The sequence below is a fragment of the Artemia franciscana genome, chromosome 21, assembly GCF_032884065.1.
Source record: "Artemia franciscana chromosome 21, ASM3288406v1, whole genome shotgun sequence".
NCBI classification, from domain to species: Eukaryota; Metazoa; Arthropoda; class Branchiopoda; order Anostraca; family Artemiidae; genus Artemia; species Artemia franciscana.
Genome location: NC_088883.1, coordinates 22,632,292 through 22,657,292, shown reverse-complemented (window position 1 = coordinate 22,657,292; position 25,001 = coordinate 22,632,292). Strand labels below are relative to the sequence as shown.

The window sequence follows — 25,001 nt, the reverse complement described above, 5'->3', positions numbered from 1 at the left end:
CTACTGAAAGTAAGGAGTAACGTTAAAACATGAAACAAACAGAAATTATTCCGTACTTATCTGGGGCTGCCCCTCCAAAGGCTTTCGCTCCTTAAGATAAAGTTTGACTTATTGTCACATTCTTTTAAGAAAGACTGCTCAAAGACAAGGGATATGTAATTGAATATGGGACCTTCTATTATGCAAAACTACGGATGGTAATCTTTAATGAATATTCAGATTTGCATAAAAGTTAAATTAATTTCCAGTTTTCAATCCTTAACCGGAAAAAATTAAATATATTCACAAAAATTGCTAAAATTAACCAGTAATAAAATTAGAACACAGTTAGAAAACTAGCATAAATTTAAATAAATTCAAGCCAAAACGAACAAAAATTACTATGAATGAATACATGAAGAACAAAATACATAGATAACGAAAAGAAGTCACGCAAGCATTAAGACAAAAGATAATGTTATGAACGAATTACGACACACGTATGGTCCGTTTGACCATACGTTTTTTAAGTTAATTCTTTTATCCCACATTTAAATGTATTTAGATTATTGTCATGCATAAAAAATGTTGTGACCTATATTTTTATGTGAAACACATCGTCTAATTGCATTTCCTATATCTATATTTTCAACATGATCAAATAAGAGCAAAAGTGCTACAGTGAACGTAGCAAGTGCTACAATGCTAAACATGATGAAATAGTGCTAAAATAACATTTTTGTGTTACACGTGACAACCCTGTTCAGAAAAACGCTTTACCTCTTTCATCAGTTTAGCTTTTCTTTCGAAGAAGCCAATTCATCTAAGACACGCACTGGCAATATTCTTTGCCTTACTTATAGTACCCACTGCTGCGTCAATCCCGACACGATTTTTTTCTGGTGGAACAGACGTACGACAGAATCGGATGGAGGTTCACAAAGAAACGCAGACTTTTGCGTCACTGCGACAAACTCTAGAAGAATTCAAATCAGGTTCTCAAACTCGTGATCCTTGGATGATCACGGGCTGACACTTAACAGCCAAAATTAGCTTTTCAATCAGCTCCATGACTTTGGTTATGATTTATTTTTTTTAATCAGGACAACACATGCGATTTGTCGTAGGAGTTGAAATTATTCAACGCATCCGACATTGCAGAAAAACGGATGGTTTTGCGTCGTTTGTCGCACGATTTGTGTCATTTGTCGCATGTCGCAGGATTTTGCGCGAAATCGCAGCAGTGGGAACCAGGGGTTACAGAAGTGAAACTACATCTGTAATTATGGACGAATCTTCAGATCATTGTATAACTATAACCGATTATGAGATTCAAAAGAGTTTGATTAGAGAAATTACTGCAAAAAGGGGAAATTAAAACTGAAAAGTTGCTCTTGGAAATCTAGATTGGAATGAAGCACTAGCAGTGAAAGATCTGAACAGATGGATACTTTGAACTTTTTTATGGCCTTGGTATTTACCAAGTGGCATATAGCAATCGCAAATTCCATCGGTCCGTCTGTCGGTCCCGGTTTTACTAGTTCAGGCACTTCCGGATAAGCTAGGTCGATGAAATTTGGCAGGCGTATCAGGGACCTGACTAGATTAAATTAGAAATAGTCCTTTCTCCGATTCGATCATCGGGGGGGGGGGGGGTAGTGTGGGACGGTTAATTCGGAAAACTAAAAAAATGAGGTATTTTTAACTTACCAACGGCTGATCAAATCTTATTGCAATTTGATATTTAGAAGGATATCGTGTCTCAGAGCTCTTATTTCAAATCCCGACCGGATCTGGTGACATTGAGGGGAGTTGGAGGGGGAAACCTAAAATCTTGGAAAACACTTAGAGTAGGGGGATCGGGATGAAACTTGGTGGGAAAAATAATCCCAAGTCCTAGATACGTGATTGACATAATTGTAACGGATACGCTCTCTTTGAGGGATTTGGGGGGGGGGTTAATTCTGAAAATAAGAAAAAATGAGGTATTTTTAACTTAAGAAGGAGTGATCGGATCTTAATGAAATTTCATATTTAGAAGGACCTCGTAACTCAGATATCTTATTATAAGTTCCGATCGGATCAAGCGTCATTGGGGGGATTTGGGGGGGGGGAGCCGGAAATCTTGGAAAATGCCTAGAGTGAAGAGATCAGGATGAAACTTCGTGGGAAAAATAATCACTAGTCCTAGATATTTGATTGACATAACTGGAACGGATCCGCTCTCTTTGGTAACCTACGAACGGGTGGTCAGATCTTAATGAAAGTTGATATTTAGAAGGGTATTATACTTCAGAGTTCTTATTTTAAATTCCAACCAGATCCAGTGACATTGAGGGGAGTTGGGGGGGAAACCGAAAATCTTGGAAAACGTGAAAATTGAGGTATCTTTATCTTACGAATCTGTAGTCGGATCTTAATAAAACTAGATATATAGAATGAATGAATGAACTTTATTACCCGTAAAGTATAAAAAACACAAAGTACGGAGTATTATAAATAAATAAACAAAAACAAATACGATAAACAGCGAAGAAATACAAAATTCAAACTAACAAAAGACAATATGGATTAATCAACCAGTATCAATATGGAAAAAAGGCTGCAGAGGGTCATAAACGTGAATAAAGTTGACAGTCTTTTTACATAAATCATCACTGGAAGACCGAATTCGAGAAGGCACATCTACTAAACCAAATCGAGCAATTATTTTTTTGTTTCGGTGCCATCTAGGAAGCCGGAGGAGGAATTTGCAATATCTGAAATAAGCCGTACGTAGAGTATGTCGATCTTTCTTACGAAACAGATGAGCCATGCCTGATAAAAACAAAAGCACAGGGGCGCAATAAGCGTTATAAATCATGCACAAACCGTTGCGGTTGTAACGGCTTTTGTTTGGGGATATTTTTCCGTAAGCGACGCGTAGGTTTTTCACGGCTTGATTCACTAGGGATGAACAGGTAGCGGAAAGTGTTGGGCCGAAACAGAGACCAAGCCAACTAACTAAAGAAGAACATGGTAGAACTGCAGTCCCAGTAACGAATGGAGCGACCGCATAAGGGCTATTAAAACAAATAAACTCGCATTTAGACGCATTAACTGACAGTCCAATCTTAGATAGTTCATTGGTTAATATAGTAAAATTAGAAAGCAATCCACGGCGAGTCCGGGCAACAAGAAGAACGTCATCTGCATATGCAATAGAAGACAAACCAGTATTACCGTAAAAAACAGAACTTCTAAGGGGACGCAGGCACGATGCAAGCACGCATTTAAATATACTAGGAGACAATACGGCACCTTGCCGAACTCCCTTATTAATTTTTACCGGGTCAGATATTTGGCCATTCCAGGTAACTTGAATTTTAGACTTTGAATACCAAGAAGACAATAAACTTAGTACGGAAGGATTAACACCTGAAGACGCAAGGGAAAATAGAGCCTGAGAGTGCACAATATTGTCGAAAGCTCCAGAAATATCAACAGTAAGACAGTATAAAGACATTTTAGCTTTTACGGCATCTTTCATGAGTTGGCTTAAAACATGATGTGCATGGGAGCAACCGAAACTTTTCCGAAAACCAAATTGAAAAGGCGTAAAATCACAATTCGACTCAATTTCTGGTAGTAACAAATGTTCAAGCAACTTACTTAAGAAACACGATACTGTAATGGGACGATAATTCATACATGACGTGGGGTCCTTGCCTCGCTTTTGAATAGACGTTACACGGCCACAAAGGAAACTATCAGGAACAAGCGACTGTGCTAAGCAAGACTGGAAAAATATTTGTAAATGGTTAAGTAGAGCAGGACAATCATAAGCAAAAAATCGGTAAGAAAGGCCGTCACCATCAAGGCTATTTGAACACTTAATTTTTCTTAAAGCCCGGCGAATTTCAGATATTGCTACAGGCTGGACATGAGCCTGCAGGAGACGGTATCGTAAAAGCGGTTTAAGCAACTTATAATAAAAAGACTGAAGAAAACTATTAAATACACTGAACACACGCTTATAATGATCAACAAAATTAGCTAGCTGGAGACAAGATAGGGTAGATGGGGAACATTTCTCACTATTAATAACCTTATTCCAGGAGGCCTTATCGGTGGGGCCTGGCCATGCATTCAAGCGTGCCCTCTTTAAACTGGCTTTATATTCAAGTTTACACTTTTGTTTCACAGAGAAAACAGCTCCGGAAGATGGTCGGTCACATGATATCCATATACGTAGCCAAAATTTGGCTTTTTGCTTAGCACGTTTTACTTCAGGATCAACGTTCCAATTAGGCTTTCTTGTACCAATCCTAACTTTATCCACAGGCACTGCAGCTTTGGAAGCTGATTTAAGGCAATGGACGATTTGACAATAATAGAAATTTAGGTCAACTGTACTAGCAGGCGAGGAAACTGACGTTTGCAGCAGGTGATATGGCACTTTTATGGTCGAGAGTAAAGCAGTTAGCGTAGCAAGGTATAGTGGGACATTAGCACGGTCCCAATTCAACTTCGTATGCCACTTCGGCTGAGCCGAAAGTGTTTTGCCAGATAGCTCACAGGACAAATTACAGCTAAGAATAAGGTGATCGTCGTCAATCTTCTCTTCGTCCACCCTGACAATCGATGATATTAAGCTGGAACTGGAAGAGATCACGTGATCCAGGTTCGATTTTGAACAGCCTCTGTTATGAATATACGTGAATGGGAGGCTCTTAACTGCGACGTGATATATGCTAGGAAGTGATTCTAGCAAGAGGATTGATCTATCGGAGGTACCAAGAATGTCACAGTTAAGGTCACCAGCTAAAACCCAATTTAGGTCTTTCAAACGTAGACTTTCGAGTAGAGACTTTAAACTGGAGCAACATTTAGCGAAAGATGTGAACGATGCTATAGAACGTCGATCGCAAGGTAAGTAAACGTTTATAAAGGCGGTACTGTCACATTGAATCGCTAAGATGTTATCATCACAATGAATCACAGAGGGCTTTGATGGGGAACGGAAAAAATTGCTAGGCCACCGGAAGGGCGGCCTCTAGTTTGCTTGGCCTCTTGCGAAAAGAAATGGTGGACAGAAGATCGCTTCAGGCTAGAAACGTTTGATTTGGTCAAAAGATGTTCTTGCAAGAACACTATGTCATGGACTAATAATTCATTAATTAACAAGTCTTTGTCTTTTGTGCCGTTAATATTAAGAGAAGCAAAACTTAAAATAGTGGCTTGGTTCATTTTGGAGCAGAGTTCAGAGCGCGTTTTATCACTGGGCAATTCATACTATAGGAAACATGAGCTTCGCCGCAGTTGGCACATTTCGGAGCCTCTAAGCAAGGATTGTCTTTAGTATTGGAATGGCATCCAGAACATTTAGAGCACTTCATCTCATTCGGGGCACATGGGCAGTGAGCTAACGAATGATGGATACTTTGGCATCTAAGACACCGTCTGGGCAATTCTTTGTATTCCGATATTTTAAAAGACTCGTAACCCAAGCGCAGACCTGTAGCGATGGCAGATTTTAGTGCAGCGGAATCAAGGAACTCTAAACGGAATGTATGAGAAGAGCCGATCTGGCTGGCCTCAACAAGACCAGGAATAGCGGAGATGAGTATACTGCTAGAAACACTATCGGGAAGTCCCCTAATTACTCCAAGAGGTTTGCGATCAATCACTTTAGCAAGAATATTTGGATAGCTCGCAACAGCAGATGCGGCAAGAGAATTGGCGGAAACTTTATCCCGCGTAACAACAACCCATCTTTTCCTTACCGGATCGGACTTTACCGACACAATACCGTCATGTCCGGCGAAAGAATCAAGCTTTTCCTTGCGAGAAACGGGGTCTCTTAGTTCTGGAGGCGGATATTTAAGAACAACGGCGTACGAGGGTTTGTGATTGGTACCCTTACTATCTGAGACCAAAGAACTATTAATAGACGTTGTTGGACTATTGAGGTGAGCAAGTAATTTTAACTGATCAAGGCACTGGTTGACTTTGGCGGTAAGGATAGAATAAGCTGACGCCGGAATGCTAGGGACTTCAGAGGGGGATTTGATCACGAACTCTGGAATATCAATATTTTCTGCAGAGCAGCGAGAAAGAGTAGCGATAATGTCCGACAATGAACTATTCTTAGCACTGGGTCCCGAACGACGAGGTATAGGCTCATCTGGGAAGCAATTGCTATATAAAAGTTTCTTAGCTCCAAGAACATCTTCATACGGGAAAAAATCACTAGCGTATTTCACAATAGACTGATGGTCCAACCCCTCATCGAGATTGTGCTGAGCAAAATTCAAAACTGGGCAATAATAAAGCGTACTGGTATTCCAATTGTCCATGATAAGCAAATTTCACTCACGGCTCGGCATCAGTCCAAAAACAATTAAGTGAAAAAGGTATATCCACAGAGAAGTTCTCAATAAGCACAATTATGAAATGATCCACACTGGCTAAATGAATGCAATGAGAATAAATAATAACTTATCTTTGAGTGGGGCTAGTAATCCAGTGATTTGCAAGTAATCCGAATATTTCAATGCACGACTCAGATGATAGTAGTGCTGAATACTAACTCACAGCCACAATCCATAAATAATCCTTAAGCCGTAATCGTATACAAGTTTATAAATTTATCGAACAAGTTTCAATTACAAGTTCAAAAGTATTTCACTCGTTATTTATTCCAAACAGGTACAGAGTTAATCCGGCTTAAATTCAATTAGTTGTTGACTGGTCAAATCACACGTCACAAATTATCAGAGCTAGCGAAATGCGACTGCACTGAATGAATGCTAGATGCGAACTAGATGCGAAAGATCTTATGTCTCAGATGCTCCATTTTTAACTTGAATCGGATCCGGGGACAGAATAAGCACAAGTTCTAGAAATATGATTGACATAATTAGAACGGGTCCACTCTCTTTGGGGGAGTTGGGGGGGATTTCCGGTGCTTTGGCGAGTTCGGTTCTTCTGGATGTGCTAGGACGATGAAAATTGGTAGGCGTGTCAGGGACCTGCACAAATTGAATTGATAACAGTATTTCCTCGGTTCAATCATCTGGGGAGGCAGAGGAAAAATTTTAAAAAATGGGGTATTTTTAACTTACGAATGGGTGATCAGTTCTTAATGAAATTTGATATTTAGAAGGAACTCGTGTCTCAGAGATCTTATTTTAAGTTCCGACCAGATCTGGTAATATTGGGTGGAGTTGGAGGGGGAAACGGAAATCTTGGAAAACGCTTAGAGTGGAGAGATCAGGATGAAACTTGGGTAGGATAAGCAAATGTCATAAATAATGTGATTGAAGTAACCGGACTGGATCTGCTCTCTTTGAGGGAGTTAGGGGGGTCCAGCGCTTTGGCGAGTGGGGCTTCTGGACGTGCTAGGACGATGAAAATTGGTAGGCGTTTCAGAGACCTGCACAATTTGAGTTGATAAAGTCGGTTTTCCCGATTCGACCATCTGGAGGGATGAAGGGCGAGATAAAAATTAGAAAAAATGAGGTATTTTAAACTTACGAGTGGGTGATCGGATTTTAATGAATTTTGATATTTAGAAGGACCTCTTGTCTCAGAGCTCTTATTTTAAATCCTGACTGGCATTAAGCCTCTGATTTCCCTTTTAAATCAATCTATTAATTCTTAGAATTTTGCTAGAACTCACGCCATATGAGCTCTTGGCTCATAGCTCTTCCGACCTCGTCAAAAGTGCCATATGAGCTATTAGCTCTTGTTTTTATTAAGTATTAAATGACCAGTAAAATCATCATTGGCCTTACTAAAAATAGTATAGTAAGAAATCCTTAATAAAAAACAAAAAAAAAACAATGGATTGCTGAATCACTCCTGAGATCAGTTAATGAAAAAAATCTTTAAAAAACACATAAAAATTTGATTACATGCATTTTTGATACGTTTTTACGAGTTAGACAATTTCAGGGTGGGGGGAGGGTTCAAACCTGATAAACCCCTTGAATCGGCCTTTTAGTAAAGATTAAATGCCTCAATCAGAAGAGTACATTATGTTTTTGGCCCGGGTTAGTTTTAAAGAATTCCAAAGAATCTTCAATAGGCTTAAAGTAAGGTAATTCACTAAGGTACCGACTTTTAACTAATTTGTTGAAATATCCTGCATATGTGATTTAAGTTCCGTTTATCCATATTTTCAATCTAGTTTTGTTATTAGAGGTTTTCAGTAGTAAATACAAAAACGTCCGAGTTACGAGTTTTCCCAGTGTACAAAAAAGTGGTAAAACTAATGTTAATAATTACAGGCCCATTAGAATACTTTCTCCATTGTCAACAATTTCATTGTCAATCATGCATATTTTATGACATAAAATTTGGCACCCTAAATCATTCTATTTTGTTCAGCAATCAGAAGCGCACTTTTGAAATCATTTCTAGTAAACTCAGATCCATTGTTTGATATGTCTATAACTTTTTTAATAAGTTCTTCTATTGAATCCGGGCCTATAGGTATACCTGACACCGTACGTCTTACATTAGACGTATTTAGTATCAAATTTACGATTTTGAGCAAGCTAGTTATGAACTTCCCTCCATCAGGGCCTTTTAGATAATCATACTTCACGGACGTGGCGTTTGACGGAAGTTTAAGATATGGGAATCTTATTACTTGTAGAGACTGAAAACATTCTTTGAGGTTTTTTGTAATTACATTTCTTGCAAGTGAAAAATTGTCTTCATTGTCTAATTCATCTTCAACAAGTACGTCAGTCAATTCTTCATCTGACTCATCCCCTTGCATTTTGTTGATAACCACTATTAAATGAGCAGCTTTAAAATCTTCACACGTGGACTCATCCTGGATTTTATTAGCTAAATTCAAGTATTTATCCAATTTCTTCAGTTCTTCGTCAACCCTTAAAGAGTCAGTTGTTATCCAGATCATCATATTTGAGACAAGAAAGGGTGGTACCGATGCTACAAGGTCAATATATTTACCTCGAACACCCATACCTTCACTGTCAGTTATTATCAAGGGTATATTTCTATGATTTGAAAAGTTGATTTCATCTTTGTATTGATCTTTTAGGGTAGGTAAATATTCTGAAAATGGAATAATAGGGGACATATCAATACCTATGGTGGTAGTTCTTGTGCTTCTCCGTCCAGATTCGAACATCTCCTCTTTCCCAGAAAGTAAAGAAGCGATGGTCGATTTTCCCGACCCGCTCAATCCCAAGACAGATATAACCATGGGAGATTCTTCAAAGCTTCTCAACTGTCGTAAGCGTTTCTTTCCGTCTGGGTGAAGGATAGCAATAGTTTTCTCAACTGTACTTGACCCAGCTGCAAGTTTTTTGACAGTAAGAACAGCGCTGTTTCTGTTTTCTATTTTGATGAGTTTCAATTCTTCGTCTGTAGTATTAAATAACCAAGAATTAGATTCACAGGACACGTATTTGGACTCTTTCAAATTTGAGGGATTCAGAGCTTGAAATACGGAGACGTAGATTGAACGATCGTATTCCGATTTCAGAATGATGTGTTTTGGCCGGATATTTGTTTCATAAGTTGCAAATTGCCCCTTGGGGAGAACTAGTTCAGTCTTTCTTCGTCGAATATTCACCTGAAAAAGAATTAAACCTTAAAATATATTTTACTTTAATTCCCCTTCCCGCTATCTTTGTCGATATTAGAACCCATGTCCCGGTCTACGCAGTAGCATAGACTTAGCAAAGATCAATTTGTCTGGCAGATTATCTATTTTTGTTGGGTTGTTTGCAAAGACTAATCACAATGAGTAAATGAATCTGGCAACATGGAAAAGGGCTTACTCGGTTAGAAATTCTTAGATCTAGTGAATTTTAAAGTAACGAAGTGGACTGAAGTTACCAGACCACCCTCTCTTTTCCGCCTCAATGCGACTCCCTGGCTCCACTAGTGATATTCAATGTCTTTTATGATAGTCGTTTAAATTAGAATTGCTGAATACCCTTGAAAATATGTACCTAGGACCAGCTTCGTGCGTGCACCACCAGAGGCAAATTAGTGACGGATATGGAGTGGAAACTTAAAAGCAGTTTAGGAGAGAGTGTGATACCCATAATGGCCGGAAGTTGATAACCCTTTTTCGTAGGGCTTGAAAGGAAGGAATTCCATAGAAATAAAATGATAAATCAAAGCAATAGAACTGGTTGCAAAAATGAGAGAAATGGAGATAAAATTTGTGGAACTAAAGGAGATAATTTCGAGTATAGTGAAAGCGTTGGTGCCACGGTCACTGCTAATTTTCCATGGATTATTTAACAACCATTATTTCTGTAGATATGCTGGGTTAACCATGGCCCAAAATTTTTAGTCAGGTGTTAAAAATAAGGAAAGGGAACAAATATTTGGGACTTTGACAATATGACTGCAGGGCTTTGACAGGCTGTTTGTGATACTTCAGTAAAATTGAGCCTTACCCTCCACCATCTTAAAAAAATATAAATCTAACCAATTGAAAATTTGAGGGAGTATAGGGTGAAGGGGAGGAAAGTAGACTTTAAATTTTCGCTTCGGCGAGGGGGGCGCTTTGTGATACTTCAGTAAAATTGAGACTTACCCTCCACCATCTTAAAAAAAATCACACACGATTGGTTGCTGTACTCTAGATTTTCTAGATATTTATGGTTTTAATTTTCCTCAAATGTTTTTTGAACCCTTACTCGCTTGAAGAATTAGTTGCACATTTTAAATCTTGATATAGAATTATTTGGATGTTCCTTATAATGAATTGTGTTTATTTGTGAATCAATAATCTTTGGAAAGAAGTATAGAGTGAAGAGCTATGTTGCTTTAAAAATTTTAAATTTCTTTTGAAGGGTTTATCAGTAAAAAAAATAAGGAACAGGAGTTCACGAAAATAGCAATTTGAAAAATTTTCCTTGAACATAAAATCACGCACGATTGGTTGATGTACTCTAGATTCTCTAGAGATTTATTGGTTTTAAATTTCCCGAAATGTCTTTTTGAACCCTTACTCGCTTGAAGAGTTAGTTGCAACTTTTAAATCTTAATATAGAATTATTTGGATGTTCCTTGAAGCTCAATAAAATAGTTTACTTTTACAGATAACTTGTTACTAACTGACGTCATAAAAAACAAAATCGCTTTCTAGCTTTTTCTATTCCATATATAATAATAATTTAATAATTTATTCCAGAAAAAGCCCGTGGGCCATAGGAAAATTACATAACAACAAACAAACAATAAATTAACTACATTAAATCAATACTATTTAAAGAAAACGCCGCCACTTTCACTACTAACTTCACGTACTTATACATTTCGCACAGCAACAATACAAAATAGTGAGGCAGTCCTAAAGATAACAGGTTTAACATTAACAAGTTCCTATCCACATTATCATATGCTCCTTTCAGGTCTAAAAAAGCTGCAAATTGTAACCTATGAATTTTAAAAATGCAAGAGCTGAATACCGGTAGCCAGAATTAGCCCACTAGTCCCACGACTGTCTCTGATATCCAAAATTCAACAAAAAGGGGAGGGGGTTTACTTGCTGTTTTGATTCTTTTGCCTTACTTTTTTGTCTCTTTTATCATCTTTCTTTTTTTCTCTTTTATCAGATAATTTACATTACCGGTGGATAATACCGTCCTTTGCGACATCAGTAATCTTGAATTATCGAAACTACTTAGTTCTAAAAATTATTAAGGACGTGAGCCCTCTCACAACTGTCTAAGGAGCTCCAATATCTTTGATTTTGTCAACACAAAGAACAGGAAGCGCTAAAAAAAGGATACAATATAGGTCACATTATAAAAATATAACTGTAATTAATGCTTCATGAGGAGGGCAGAATAATATGTTTGTCAATCTACTAAATTCAGTAATAATATCATGCCTATTCGTTAGTTGTAAATGTCGATTCAAAACAAAATACACAAACTAGCAATTTTTGATGATCGGACAAGCTGTGTAGTTAGATGGAGAACAGGCCCTTCCCCTCCCAAAAACCAGAGTTTTAAATTCAACTACCGGCTGGATAAAAACAACATCTTTATTTGAACCCCCTCCTTCCCACTAAAATTATTTATCACGGAGAATTTTGGGCCAAGTTGAGAAAAGAATATTTGTACACTTCTTAACACCGAAAAGCGGAAAAGCTCGCTTATTTGGCTAAAGTTGCAGCAGCACCTAGCATATGCACATGTAGAGGGCACTGCATATCTGCGATGTTCACATTATGAAGTATCAGAGCAGCAACTGGACCATGCAGCGTCCCTAGTCAACGAGAAGTCTTTTCATCAACTTTCCCCCTACCCGAAGATTTCAAGTAGGCTTACTTCAGTCGTTCAAGGTAGAGTCTGGCTTATTTTTATGCTTAATCGTGGATATACATAGTTGTACACAGATTAGGCATACGGAGAGGGAATTTCCTAGGAAGCACTATAAATACTCCCTAAGGATTCAGACACACGTATGTGATTAAATGCGTCTCTCCTCTTCCAGGAGAGGGGTTAGATTCGAAATAACACAAACGGAGGTAAATTGTATGCAAACATAGGAAACTGCGGGATAAATTTTTGAGATAAAGGACAGGTTAAATGGACCCGAAGCCCTTCTGTACGTGTATGTGCGTGCTATATCACGTTTTATATCTGCCATGCGAGATAGAGCTAAAAAACAATCACTGGAAACGTTAATTTTATATCAGTTGTATTTTAAAGCTCCTAAGCTATGCGGTCATGTCCTAGACGAAGAGGTCTAACGAAATAATTAGGTTTACAGGTTTTTAGGTTTTACAGGAAAATATAAAAAAAATTAAAACAATTCTGCCTGAACGATTTTGTTCAACAATATTCGAGCATAAAGTAGTGCATTTTGAACAAGAGAAACTGATAATGGATAGTCTCGCTTAATTCATCTACATATCTAACCAATGTATTTTTAGAAAGGTGTTCTTACTTTTCAATCACTTTTGAGAGAACTGCGAGGAATACCTTTTGGGTTAGCTCGGTGATATATCAGACAATTAGTAGCCATGTTAGAATCGGAAAAAAAGAAAATAGGCGCTGAAGTACTAGGGAATATTAAAAAGAAACCTGATTATTTGAATGCAAGTAGAAACTTATACAATCAGGTATATTTTAAGAAATTATATAAAGTGGGAAATTCAATTTTAAATGGTTAAGATCCCCATATGCAGTTACACAGTTTTTGATATTAGTGAGCGCAAAATTAAACATCAACGAAACATGGGTGAAAAATCCAAAAAAAAACTAAAAGCGTGGCACAAAACAGCTTAAGAAAATATAGTAAACTTATGGATGCATTTTTTTTACAGGCTTCACGGCTCCATCACAGATGATGATTTGCCACTAGTCCTGGTAATTACCTCACACTGAGGTTGGGGTGCTTGTTATGCCTTCTCTTGAACGCGTCAAGGGAAAGATTTACCGATATTACCTCTGCCGGCAATCTATCCCATGGGACAATCGACCGCCGGGTGAAACTCGTTTTCAGATATTTTTAGCGGGGACTACCCTGCTCAAGGTAGACCTGACGAGCTGCACTTCGACGAGTTTATCGCAAGGGCTTTGGTCAATCAGGAACGAGCTTCGATAGCTCCTAAAGCATACATGTAATTGAAGAAAACCAACATGGACACCACATCGAGGCATTCCTGGATCAGCTGTGGGGCTTTTCGTGTTTCCAGAGCCTACTGCACGAACTGTTTAATTTTACATTTGTTGGAGTGGAGCGATGTGGCTTTTTGGTGCACCAGTGAAGAGGGGCCATGCATATTCCATGACAGGCCTGATGCGCGAAGTGAAAAATGTCAGAATAGACTCATCAGGGAGAATATTTTTGCATCTTAGGATAACTCCTAACTTCTTGGAGCAAGAATATCAAATTTTACTGAGATGCTCAGTCCATGAGAGATCCAAAGAGAAATTAACTCCAAGTAGGAGCAGTATATAAACTCGCGTTATTGCCTCTCCTTTGAAGACAAAAATCAGGATGAGCCCTCATATTACGCACCTTAGAAATTAGGAGCTTTTTGTTTTCGATGCGTTAAAACTGAGCCATGATATGCCCACGCCTCAATTCTCTACAGGTCAGCCTGAAGCTTCTTGTTGGGTTCGCTGGGACCTTTGTCCTTTGCAGTTGATGTTTTATTGTCTTGTCATCAGCAAAGTAGTGAGGTTTCTTCGCAAGGTTGTTCCCTAGGCTGATTATGAGCACCAAGAAAAGAGTTGGCCCAAGAATACTTCCTTGGGGTACTACTGATAAGACTGAGTGTTCTTTTGATATGAAGCAATCGAGGACAACTTGCAAAGATCGTTGACGAAGAAAGTCAGCAAGCACCTCAAATAGTCGACCATCATTTCCATAAGCTTTCAATCTAAAAAGGAGTCCCTTGTGCCATACACGATCAAAGGCTTTTGCGATGTCAGAGGAGAGAAGGCGAATATCGTGCCCCTGAGAAAGGAACTCAACTCACTCTTGATACTGTGCAATCAGACAGTCTAAAGTAGACCGTTTTCTGCGAAAACCATATTGCGTGTCTTCCAACAACAGATGCGACTCAAGGTAATGGTAAAGGGTCTTATTAATGACGCTTTCATAAACTTTATTTACACAGCAAGGCAGATTTATTGGACGATACTATCATAAATTAGTAGGGTCGGACTCTGCCTTTAGAATATGGACCACATGAGCAGTTTTCCAGGCTTTCGGGAATGATCCCGCTGCAAACTCTTGACATTTTCGTTTGCTTGGTCATATATTAATCATCGAATATAATTTTAAAGCAAGTTCTTGGGATGTTATTCAGCAGCTTGGTTCAACTGGCTCACCAGGCTATGTATTGTGAACAGATGAACTGTTCACGATCTAATTAATCAGGTCTAAAAAGACCTTTAATCAGGTCCAGAATTAGTTGGTGTTTACTTAAGATTCTTAAGATTACTTAAGATTCTTCTTAAGTAAATTAGAAGGGACTGAGTCGAATTGACTTGCATCGACTTTGTTAAGTATTCAGATGAAAAAATATAACTGTTCCTAATATTAGGCCTTATCGTAAAAGGAAATATCTTATACTGAATAAAGCGCATAGTCAATCTTTTGTTTTTATTATAAAGTCTGACAAAACAAGAAAGTGGACCAAAAATAAAAGTTCAAATAGAGGTCAATCCTTTTAATGGACATTGATAATTCACAAACAAATATAGATATTTCGTAAATGTGACCAAAATATCCAGTTTTTTTTGTGAATTATCACTCTCTATTAAAAGGATTTATCCCTATTTGAACAGTTATTTATCGTCATGGAAAGGCAGTGTTGTCTTCAAAATTATCTACAAGAAAGTGGCCTTGGTTGGATTGGCATCTGAAAGGTTAAAAGTCAAGCTATTGAAACAAAAAGACATGAGTTCCATACTCATTTTTGATGTTATCTCAGTGGAACATAGTTAATATTGCTTAACAAGTTCATATTATTGTACAGTAATGACATGTTAATCAATGCATTATCTTTAAATTTTTTGTCTTTTTGTTCCATTTTACTTCAATTATTCCATTTGTAGCAATTGTTCATAAATGTTAAAACCATAAAGTTGTCGAAACAACTTTGTTCTTTGCCGCTGCACTGCAAAATTTTATACATTAGCATAACTTAAGAATTTATGTTGCGTTATTTAGTGTTACGTAGCAAATACGGATAGACCTAAGACCAATGAATCGAATGTTATAAGCATCTTGTCATTTTGAAGTAATTTACAGTTACTGCCTTGTCACAAAATCGCTTATTTCAGAGGAACATTAGCCTTAAGGATTGATCTATACATCCATCACATTTGTTTTTTTTTATTCATAATTTGTATTTATTTTATTAGGAAAACAAATGAAAGCTAAAAAATTTTATCATATCACCTTTGCACCTTCTGATAAGTGGAGAGGAGATCCCAGATCAATCCAATGAAGTAGATTCACATAATCAACAAGTTTTACAACATCTTGGGATTTGTATGAAGCATCATTGAAGAATACAAATTGTAGAAAACAAAAGACAAAGAATACAAATAAAACGTTTAAAGTCATATTATCATTTGAATATAGAATATCACGCTAGAGGACCAAGTTTATGACTGCATGATTTACTCCGTATTTAAAATGAAGTCCTGTGTTTTCCGACCAGTCGTTAAATCTGCTATGTCAAAACGTTGCCAAAAAATGAAATATGGGAAAAACCGTCAAGTAGCACTGATGAAATTACATCCCAAAATATTGCAGTGAGATTTTTAGTTAAAATTTTTTTTTTTAATGGCAGGCTAGAGCTTGTAAAATTTATGTTTTTGTACTATTATAGACAAAGTAGCTTCAAAGTTCTCTGGAGGGGGTGTGGTGGGGGGGTCGGCTGGTGGCCTGATCAATACCTAATATGTTCCAAATATTATTTCTGAGACTGCAATAGTTAAGGATGAAAGAGCTTTAAAAGAGGTTTGCTCTTTCAATTGACCAAAAGGCAATATTTGCACGCTACTACTACTGCTACTACTACTACTACTACTACAACTAAAGTTTCTGTATCAACTACTACCATGGGTGAGGATATTAAAATAAAAATTTTACGAAATGTTGAGTGAAAAGTTGAACTAAATCAAGACCTACTATGCTCATAATGCTCATGCAAATTGTCAATAGGGGATATCAACAATACCTTTGGAACGGCTTATCGTATCAAAATGAAACTTCCAGGACATCCCAGTGGGGGGAGGATGTTCAACTGAGGAAAAGGCAACATGCGCGTACTAATACTGCTAAAAATTCGGTTATTACTCATGATGAATAAGGAAGCTGCTAAGTCTAGTTTAGGTTGGGAAGGTATTAATAATAGAATGCTAATCGCTTATTTTATCAAAAAGTTCGTGGTAACGAACTGTAGTAAGGAGCGACCCGGCTCAATAGTAAACGAAACTCTAAAAAACGGAATTTTGATGCTAAAAGATACATGAAAAGAATCGGATTTTCATGCTGATTTAAAATATACAAGTTTTATCAAATTTAGTCTTTGCCATCAAAAGTTACAAGCCTGAGAAAATTTGCCTTATTTTGGAAAATAGGGGGAAACACCCCCTAAAAGTCATAGAACCTTAACGAAAATCAGACCGTCGCATTCAGTGTATCAGAGAACCCTATACCAAAAATTTCAAGCTCCTATCTACAAAAATTTGGAATTTCGTATTTTTTGCCAGAAGACAGATCACGGGTGCGTGTTTATTTGTTTGTTTGTTGTTTTTTTTTCAGGGGTCATCGTATTGACTAAGTGGTCCTAGAATGTTGCAAGAGGAATCATTCTGACGGGAATGAAAAGTTCTAGTGCCCTTGTTAAGTGACCAAAAAAATTGGAGGGCACCTAGGCCCCCTCCCACCCTCATTGTTTTCCCAAAGTCAACGGATCAAAATTTTGAGATAGCCATTTTGTTCCGCATAGTCGAAGACCATAATAACTATGTCTTTGGGGATGACTTACTCCCCACAGTTCCTGGGGGAGGGGCTGCAAGTTGCAAACTTTGACCTGTGTTTACATACAGTAATGGTTATTGGGAAGTGCACAGACGTTTTCAGCGGGATTTTTTTTTGTTTGGGGGTGGGTTTGAGGGGAGGGGGCTATCTGGAAGGATCTTTCCTTGGAGGAATATATCATGGGAGAAGAGAGATTTAATGAAAAGGGCGCGGTATTTTCTAGCATTACTATGAAAAAAAAAACAATGAAAAAATAAACATGCAAAAGTTTTTTTCAATTGAAAGTAAGGAGTAGCATTAAAACTTAAAACGAGCAGATATTATTACGCATATGAGGGTTCTTAAAATACTTTAGAATAAAGAGCGTGGTATTTAGGAGGAGATAAATACCTCGCTCTTTATGCTAAAGTATTTTTAGTAATTTCAACTATTTATTCTACGGCCTTTCTGATTCAAGGGCCATTCTTAAGGAATTGGGACAAAACTTAACATTTAGCGTAAAGAGCGAGGTATTAAAGAGGGGACAAACCCCTCATATACATAATAAAAATATAAGAATATAAAAGTTTGTTACGTAAATTAATTCATAAGTTACATATATTTTTTACTAATAAAAACGTTAGTTAACGTTAGTTAAACGTTAAGTTTTAGTTGCCTCTTTAAGTAACCAGAAAATTGGAGGGCAACTAGGCCTCCTTCCCCACCCCTTATTTCTCAAAATCGTCTAATGAAAACTATGAGAAAGCCATTTAGCCAAAAAAAGAATTAATATGCAAATTTCATGTTAATAATTTATGTGCGGAGAGCCAAAACCAAACATGCATTAATTCAAAAACGTTCAGAAATTAAATAAAAAAAACTAGTTTTTTAACTGAAAGTAAGGAGCGACATTAAAACTTGAAAGGGACAGAAATTACTCCCTACATGAAATGGGTTGTCCCCTCCATAATCCCTCGCTCTTTACGCTAAAGTTTGACTCTTTGCCACAGTTCTACTTTTTAAAACAATTAAAAACTTTAGCGTAAAGAGCAAGGGATTGCGGAGGGGACAACCCATTTCATATAGGGAGTAATTTCTGTTCGTTTTAAATTTTAATGTCGCTCCTTACTTTCAGTTAAAAAACTTTTTTTATTTTATTTAATATTTATAAGGCGTGAAAACTTCAAAACATACTCTTAAATTAAATCTTAGCTTTAGTCTGATTTTTTTTTTTTTGTATAACGTTGAAAGTCAAGCGCCTTTTTCAACGGCCTTAGGGACTTAATATTCTTTTTCCACAGATTTGCAAAACTAATGAAGTGCCAATATATTTTGATAGAAATACACTTTGGCTCCGATTTTGTCTCCCATTATAACTAATAATTAGGGGCCTTCAAACTAATTTGGTTCTGAACTAATGAGGAATTTAATATACATGAGCACAATAATGATGAGCAAACGCAAGGGCGTGCAGGAGAAGGCAGATGCAATTTAAAACTAAAACTAAAAAGATTTGCACGATGGAAGCAAAAACATATTATTTAGTCTTAGGATTGTAGGTATGGAGCATGAAATACTTCACTGCGATATTTTTCATAAGCGCTTAATTCAGATGAATAATTATAGCAGTTTTAATTTTGTCTGAACGAAAAACCAACGAAACATTTATCGAGAAAAATTATTGTTTTTTTTTATTACCCGTTAATTCTTTTTCTTTTCTGTAAGTTCTCCAGATAGTCCGCTATTCTACTTATGTTTTTCCAAGTCTGTGTAACAGTTAAAAAGGGTCAAGTAAATGTTGCAAGTAAGAATTGCTGTTAGCAACATATATTATTGCCTGTATCCATTTCGAAGAAATCTACTTTCAGACCGACAAAGGAATGCTGGAAATCCAGTACATAAAGGATGCTTATGCTTACCTCGAATAATCACACCGATAGAGACCACATTGATTTAAGCGTCTCAGGCAGCAGGCACCCGACTGATTTCAGCTGGTTCCTCACAGTTTGACACAGAAGCCACATACCTTAAGTGTCGTAATTACTATTAGTTTGCAATAAAAGGATTTATTTCATCGGCTCAGACAATTCAGTCACTTCGCGTAGGTTATTAGTTTACAAGGGTGTCTTGAGATTTCCCTAATGTGGTTTCCCATCACCTAAAATATTTTATGTTTTAGGACATAGGTAGTATCTCTTGCTAACCAAAGCAATGTCTTCCTTCTGGCGTTTAGTTTGAGCTGATGAAACTAGAGAGGTTTCCGCAATAGGGTTTGCTTAAAGTAGGCGAGTAGTATGCTTAAACGAGACCTTTGTAACACCAGATGTAATTGCTGGAATCAGATTTAATCAGATGTAATTGCCCAAACATTCACGCAGCCAATACAAAATAAACAGTTACACTAGACCAGAGCTTCTTAAAATTTTAACTCCATTAAACTTCTTAAACTTCAAGAAGCCCTGCACTAGACAATTATTTTGAAGCTTCATCTGACGAGGCTCATTCATTTGAGGCTTCATTAATTGTGTTGCGAGAGCAATACTTTGGTATTGTCCCGGTTTTTTTTCCTATGCTGCCGATTTCAGATTATTCCTGGAGACAGGTAAGGGTCTAACCTGTGCGGTTTTTACGGAAAGTGTGAACCTCAGGCCGGATTGATGAATATGACTTTACATTTTGGAAAGCTCCGCAGAACTCTTGCCTGGGGCCAAAAAGGATGGTTTTGCTTGTTCACGAGCCAGAGTCTATGGCGTGCTAGGTGAAGTCGAGTTATATAGCCTATGTCAGAGAGAAGTATCTGAAGTATATGAAGAAACCACCAACTGCATGCTCATCCTTTTAGCTTTCGTCTTCAAATAAATAAATGCATTCGTATATACCCTTAGAACCAGATACCTTAGAACTCGGGGTAGTTGCGGTCTATAGTGTCAAAGGATTTGGACACACATTCAATTTTACTTGCAAATATCACAAAAAAAAATATATATTATTCGTCGTCTTGCCAATAAAATCCCACCTAGATCTTTGTATTAATAAATACAGGACGATTAAATAGACCACTATTTTAATAAGAATATACCTACGATGAATAAGAAAAAAAAACAGCGCTCTACTTTAGCATTATTGGCACCATTCACCTAAAACATGTCCCCCTCTTTGTCAATAAACTTCTAAGATAATGAGTTTTCAGACCTCAACTCTAATCCATCAAAACCGAAAAATGTTTCTATTCCAACAATAAGAAGAAACTTACTGGTATATATTTCACGGCTTTATTTTCATGGCATATGACACCGTCCTTCTCTGAATAGATTAAAAAAAAAGAAGTATTTTAACTGCAAGTAAGGAGCGACATTAAAACTTAAAATGAACAGAAATTATTCCGTATATGGGAGGGGTTGTCCTCTCCGCAACGCCTCGCTCTTTACGCAAAAGTTCGACTCTTTCTCACAACTCTACTTTTTAAAATGATAAAAACTTTAGCTTAGAGCGAGGTGTTGCGGAGGGGACAACCCCTCTCATATACGGAATAATTTCGGTTCGATATAAGTTTTCTCAAACTTCTTAAATTTCTTAGTTCTTTTTAAACTTCTTCAGTTTTAAGTTTCAACTTTTAAGTTTTTCTTAAACTTCTTTTTAATTTCTGTTCGTTTGTAAAATAATTTACATCCTTTTTCTGCAAATATTTCAATCAAGGAAGTTAGCACATCAGAAAACTTCTAAAGGTGTAAAATTATACAATGAGACTAATTTTGAGCGAATTTTTATTATTTTTTTCAAGCAGGTATACTAGAATATTTTTAGGGACTGCCCTTTCTTGAACTTCGAAAAAAATTCAGCTTCGTTTAATACGAAAAAAAAATTCTAATGATGTAAGTAAAATTAAAACTGAATATCTATAACTCTAGCACACAACTAGATAGCTAATTTTTTATTTGCAACAATTACATAGATAGATATGACAAACCAGTACACATGCCTGGAGGCATACTTTCGCACTGAAATGTTACGCTACGAAAATAAAAACTAGCACTTACAATATTACACTACAAAAAAAAAAATGTTCTGGGTAGCGAAGTCCTAGCTCAAAGTTCTCCTCTCTTTCCTGCCATGATCTTTCTCAAAGGCCTACTTTGACCTGCCTTGGGCCGTAACGAGTTAATTGAAATAGGAATATATAGGAATAAATATGATAAATAGGAATATGATTATAAAATAAAAAAATACCGATTAAAAATAGTGAAGTGCAAAACGAGCTAGATAAAAGGAAAAGTGAACAAATGAGCCACGTCCAAGCTGCACTTGCTTTTCTCCTTCTAGAGAAGATATTAGAAAAAAATCTTAAGGGGAGGGGCTCAATATGACATGGGCATCAATAAGTAAAATCTTGGGAGAGGAAGGGGGCAATATAACAAAGGCGTTAATAATTGACGCTTGTTCGATAATTGAACAAAAGCTTAGAGCTCTAATGGCACTTGTGACACGGTCGGAAGGGTCAAGAGCTCATATGGTATGAGCTCTAGCAAAATTCTAAGAATGAATAGATTGCTTTAAAAGGAAAATCAGAGGCTTAATCCCGGTCGGGATTTAAAATAAGAGCTCTGAGTCACGAGGTCCTTCTAAATATCAAAACTAATTCAGATCCGATCACCCGGTCGTAAGTTGAAAATACCTCAATTTTCTAACTTTTCTTCTCCCTTCAGCCCCTCAGATGGTTGAATCGGGGAAAACAACTATATCAAGTCAGTTTTTACAGCTCCCTGACATGCCTACCAATTTTCATCGTCCAAGCACGTCCAGAAGCACCAAACTCGCCAAAGCACTGAACCCCACCACCTAACTCCCCCAAAGAGAGTGGATCCACTCCGGTTACGTCAATTACGTATCTACGACATTTATAAGCGTTTTCCAAGATTTCCTTTTTCCCACCCCAATTCCCCCCAATGTCAATAGATCTGGCTGGTATTTGAAATAAGAGCTCTGAGAAATGAGTTCCTTCTAAATATCAAATTTTATTAAGATCCGGTCACCCGTTCTTAAGTTAAAAATACGTTAATTTTCCAACTTAACAACCTCCAGCTCCCTCAAAGAGAACGGATGAATACCAATTATGTCGTTCTCGTATCTATAACTTGTGCTTATTCTTCCCATCAAGTTTCATCCCGATCTCTCCACTCTAAACGTTTTCCAAGATTTCTGTTTTCCCCCTCCAACCATCTATGTCCCCGGATCCGATTCGAATTGAAAATGGAGGATCTGACACATAAGATTCTTCTATATATTAAGTTTCATTAAAATCCGATCACCCATTCGTAAGATACCTCGATTTTCACGTTTTCCAAGAGTTCGGGCTTCCCCCTCCAACTCCCTTCAATGTCACCGGATCTGATCGGGATTTAAAATAAGAGTTCTAAAGCACAAAATCCTTTTAGATATCAAACTTCATTAAGATTTGATCACCGGTTCGTAAGTTACATATACCTCATTTTTTCTAATTTTTCCGTATTATCCCCACCCCCCAACTCCACTAAAGAGAGCGGATCCGGTCTGGTTATGTCAGTCACCTATCTTGGACTTGTGCTTATTCTTTCCACCAAGTTTCATCCTGATCTCTCCACTTTAAGCGTTTTCCAAGACACCCCCCCCCCTAATGACACTGGATCCGGTCGGGATCTAAAATAAGAGATCTGAGTTTCGAGGTCCTTCTAAATATGAAATTTCATTACGATACGATCACTCTTTCGTAAATTTAAAATACCTCATTTTTTTCTAATTTTTTAGAATAAATCCTCATCCCCCCAACTCCCCTAAAAAAAGCAGATCCGTTCCGGTTATGTCAATCCCGTATCTAGGACTTGTGCTTATTTTTCCCACCAAGTTTCATCCCGATCCTTCCACTCTAAGCATTTTCTGAGACTTTAGGTTCCGCCCCTCCCCCAAACTTATCCAGATCCGGTTGGGATTTAATACAAGACCTCTGAGACACGATATCCTTCCAAACTTCAAATTTCATAAAGATCCGATCACTGCTTTGTAAGTTAAAAATACCTCATTTTTCAGAATTGACTCCCCCAAACGGAGCAGATCCGTTCCGGTTATGTTAATAACGTATTTAGGACTTGTGCTTATTTTCCCCACCAAGTTTCATCCCGATGCCTCCACTCTAAGGGTTTTCCAAGATTTTAGCCCCCCCCCCCTCCAATGTCACTGGATCTGGTCAGGATTTAAAATAAGAGCTGTGAGACACAATATCCTTCCAAATATCAAATTTCATTAAGATTCCATAACCCATTCATCAAGTTAAAAACACTTCATTTTTTCTATTTTTCCGAATTAGCCGGAACCCAACTCCCCCCCCCCCCCAGATGGTCAAATCGGTAGAACTACTATTTATAATTTAATCTGATCGTCCCTGATGCACCTGCCAAATTTCATCGTCCTAGCTTACCTGGAAGTGCCTAAAGTAGCAAAACCGGGACAGACCGAAAGAATTTGCGATCGCTATATGTCACTTGGTTAATATCAAGTGCCATAAAAAGGGATGGCATATTTGGATACTCCAGCCTTAGATTTTACTGTTTTTCCTGTGAGGCCCCTCGTGAAGTCACAAAATCAATTTGTGATTATAATTCGTAACACGTTTATTAGCGCGGGTCCCCAGTGGGGTTTTTGGAGCAATGGCGTCAATGGGGTATTATGAGCAGGCCTAGTGGGGTTATACCACTTGCCACCCCCAAAGGCTGGCTCTGATTAATACTTTCTTATGAAAACAAGATGTTCTCAGCAATTACACATATGACTCAAATCTTAAGAATTTATTTTATCAAGAGCCAAAAAATTTCACCAATGGCCCTGCGATATAATTGCCTTCAAATCGTCATTGAGGCATATGGTCTTTTAAACAATAAAATGAAAAACAATTTTTCATTTCAACTGAAATCAAGGAGTAACTTTAAAACTTAAAACGAACAAAAATTGTTACGTTTACGAGGGGTCGCCCCACCTCAGTCCCTCGCTATTTATGCTAAAGTTTTTAAAAAGCTTATTGTTCTAATTAAACAGATCTTGTGTTTCAGGAGTCATTCTTAAGTAATTGGAGCAAAAAGTCAAACTTCGGCGTGAAAAGCAGGGTGATGAGGAGGGGTAGCCCCCTCTAAATCATTCTTTACAAAACTTTCCACCATAATAATTAGCTCCCTACAAAAGGTCTCCAAGATAAATGGGAGCCATGATGCACCCTATCCACTCCAAAAAAGCAATTCTGTAAATTTTCCAAACTTTTATAATTACTCATAAAATACTCTTCGTCTCTCCCATATTCCCAACAAAGGGCGCAAGCAGACCAGCCTCCCAAGCCATTTTCATCATAAGAATCCAAGTGTGCCCTACGCTATGGCATAAAATTTGCAAACACCTACAACCAACACCTTAGACGCTCCACGGTAGGTTCAGTATCAATTAAAACTCCTCTCAATACATTACTTTAATCTGGTTATAAAATCATAGGCTACTTTAATCTCCTGATTGTAAAGAACCAAATC

At 37.4% G+C, this 25,001-nt stretch overlaps 1 protein-coding gene across 1 annotated transcript; it reads right to left on the bottom strand.

The window, feature by feature from the left end:
* Positions 1 to 2,418: 2,418 nt before the first annotated feature.
* LOC136041042 (uncharacterized) lies at positions 2,419 to 16,105 on the bottom strand. The gene is made up of 2 exons (XM_065725574.1): positions 15,889 to 16,105; positions 2,419 to 9,574 (listed from the first exon to the last, which is right to left on the bottom strand). The coding sequence occupies exons 1-2, from the start codon at positions 16,054 to 16,056 to the stop codon at positions 8,330 to 8,332; spliced, it is 1,413 nt and encodes a 470-aa protein (XP_065581646.1). The 5' UTR covers positions 16,057 to 16,105; the 3' UTR covers positions 2,419 to 8,329.
* Positions 16,106 to 25,001: the final 8,896 nt, after the last annotated feature.

Coding starts and splice junctions, on each gene's coding strand:
- LOC136041042 (XM_065725574.1), bottom strand. CDS start 16,056: ATGACTTTAAACGTTTTATTTGTATTCTTTGTCTTTTGTTTTCTACAA. Junction 9,575..15,888: donor ACTTATCAGAAGGTGCAAAG/GTGATATGATAA, acceptor ATTCTTTTTCAG/GTGAATATTCGACGAAGAAA.